Source organism: Sinocyclocheilus grahami, unplaced genomic scaffold (genome assembly GCF_001515645.1).
Source record: "Sinocyclocheilus grahami isolate Dianchi unplaced genomic scaffold, SAMN03320097.WGS_v1.1 scaffold426.1, whole genome shotgun sequence".
Classification (NCBI taxonomy): Eukaryota; Metazoa; Chordata; class Actinopteri; order Cypriniformes; family Cyprinidae; genus Sinocyclocheilus; species Sinocyclocheilus grahami.
In genome coordinates this window covers 748,278-749,072 of record NW_015505605.1, presented here as the reverse complement: position 1 = coordinate 749,072, position 795 = coordinate 748,278, and the positions used below count along the sequence as shown (strand labels likewise).

Below are 795 nucleotides of genomic sequence, written 5' to 3'. Positions count from 1 at the left end.
TTTTTTTGTGGCTTTTGTTACAATGATTATTATCTAAGGGCTTTTCTTAAAAAACCACAAGAAGTTTAAGATAAAGCTTTGTTGGGATTTAGCACTTGATAATTTGTCAGCTATTTCTGGAGTTCAGACTGTGAGATTTTCTTCAGACTGAGCTGTGTTTATATAAGAATCATTAAAATGTGACAAAATAACTTCTTACTGTCACTTTACAAAATTGTGTGCTATAATGGCCTGTTCTCTGAGTATATATATCTTGAATTTTTATTCATACTTTGGTCCATTCTTGTTCAGACATGAAAGTGTGTTTCTTTTTTTAATCCATGTTGAGGCCATTTACTCTCATTTGTCCCCATTCAGTTCAGAAGCGGAAGCCGAGCATTTTGGTGCCCTCCAGTCATTCAATGACATACCTAAAAAAAGGAGAAGAGCTGGAGCTGGAGTGTATCGCAGAAGGACTGTGAGTTCACTTCTCTATGGCCATGTTGGGTTTACAAATGTTAAACGGCGGCAAAGCATTTCCACTGACAGAGAGAGTGACAGAGGTTTATTTTGGTCTTTTCTCAGGCCTACACCGGTGGTAGAATGGATCAAGATGTGGGACAACTTAACAAATCTTACACAAATCAAGAACTATGGAAAGCTTCTGACTATACCAAACCTCACAGATCAGGATGAAGGGAGATACATGTGCAAAGCCAAGAATGATCTTGGTGAAGCTGTGCATCATTTTCATGTTGTTGTGGAGGGTATGCAAACATTTACATTATAGTCTTAAGCCTGAATTTTATCTGGGTA

General features: G+C 37.6%; 1 protein-coding gene across 1 annotated transcript in view; it reads left to right on the top strand.

Annotated features, from left to right (window-relative positions):
• LOC107551498 (neural cell adhesion molecule L1-like protein) overlaps positions 1-795 on the top strand; it is a 54,279-nt gene that overhangs the window by 20,735 nt on the left and 32,749 nt on the right. Inside the window, 2 exon segments of the mRNA XM_016233115.1 lie at positions 358-457; positions 565-746. Of these exon segments, the coding sequence (XP_016088601.1) occupies positions 358-457; positions 565-746 (282 nt within the window).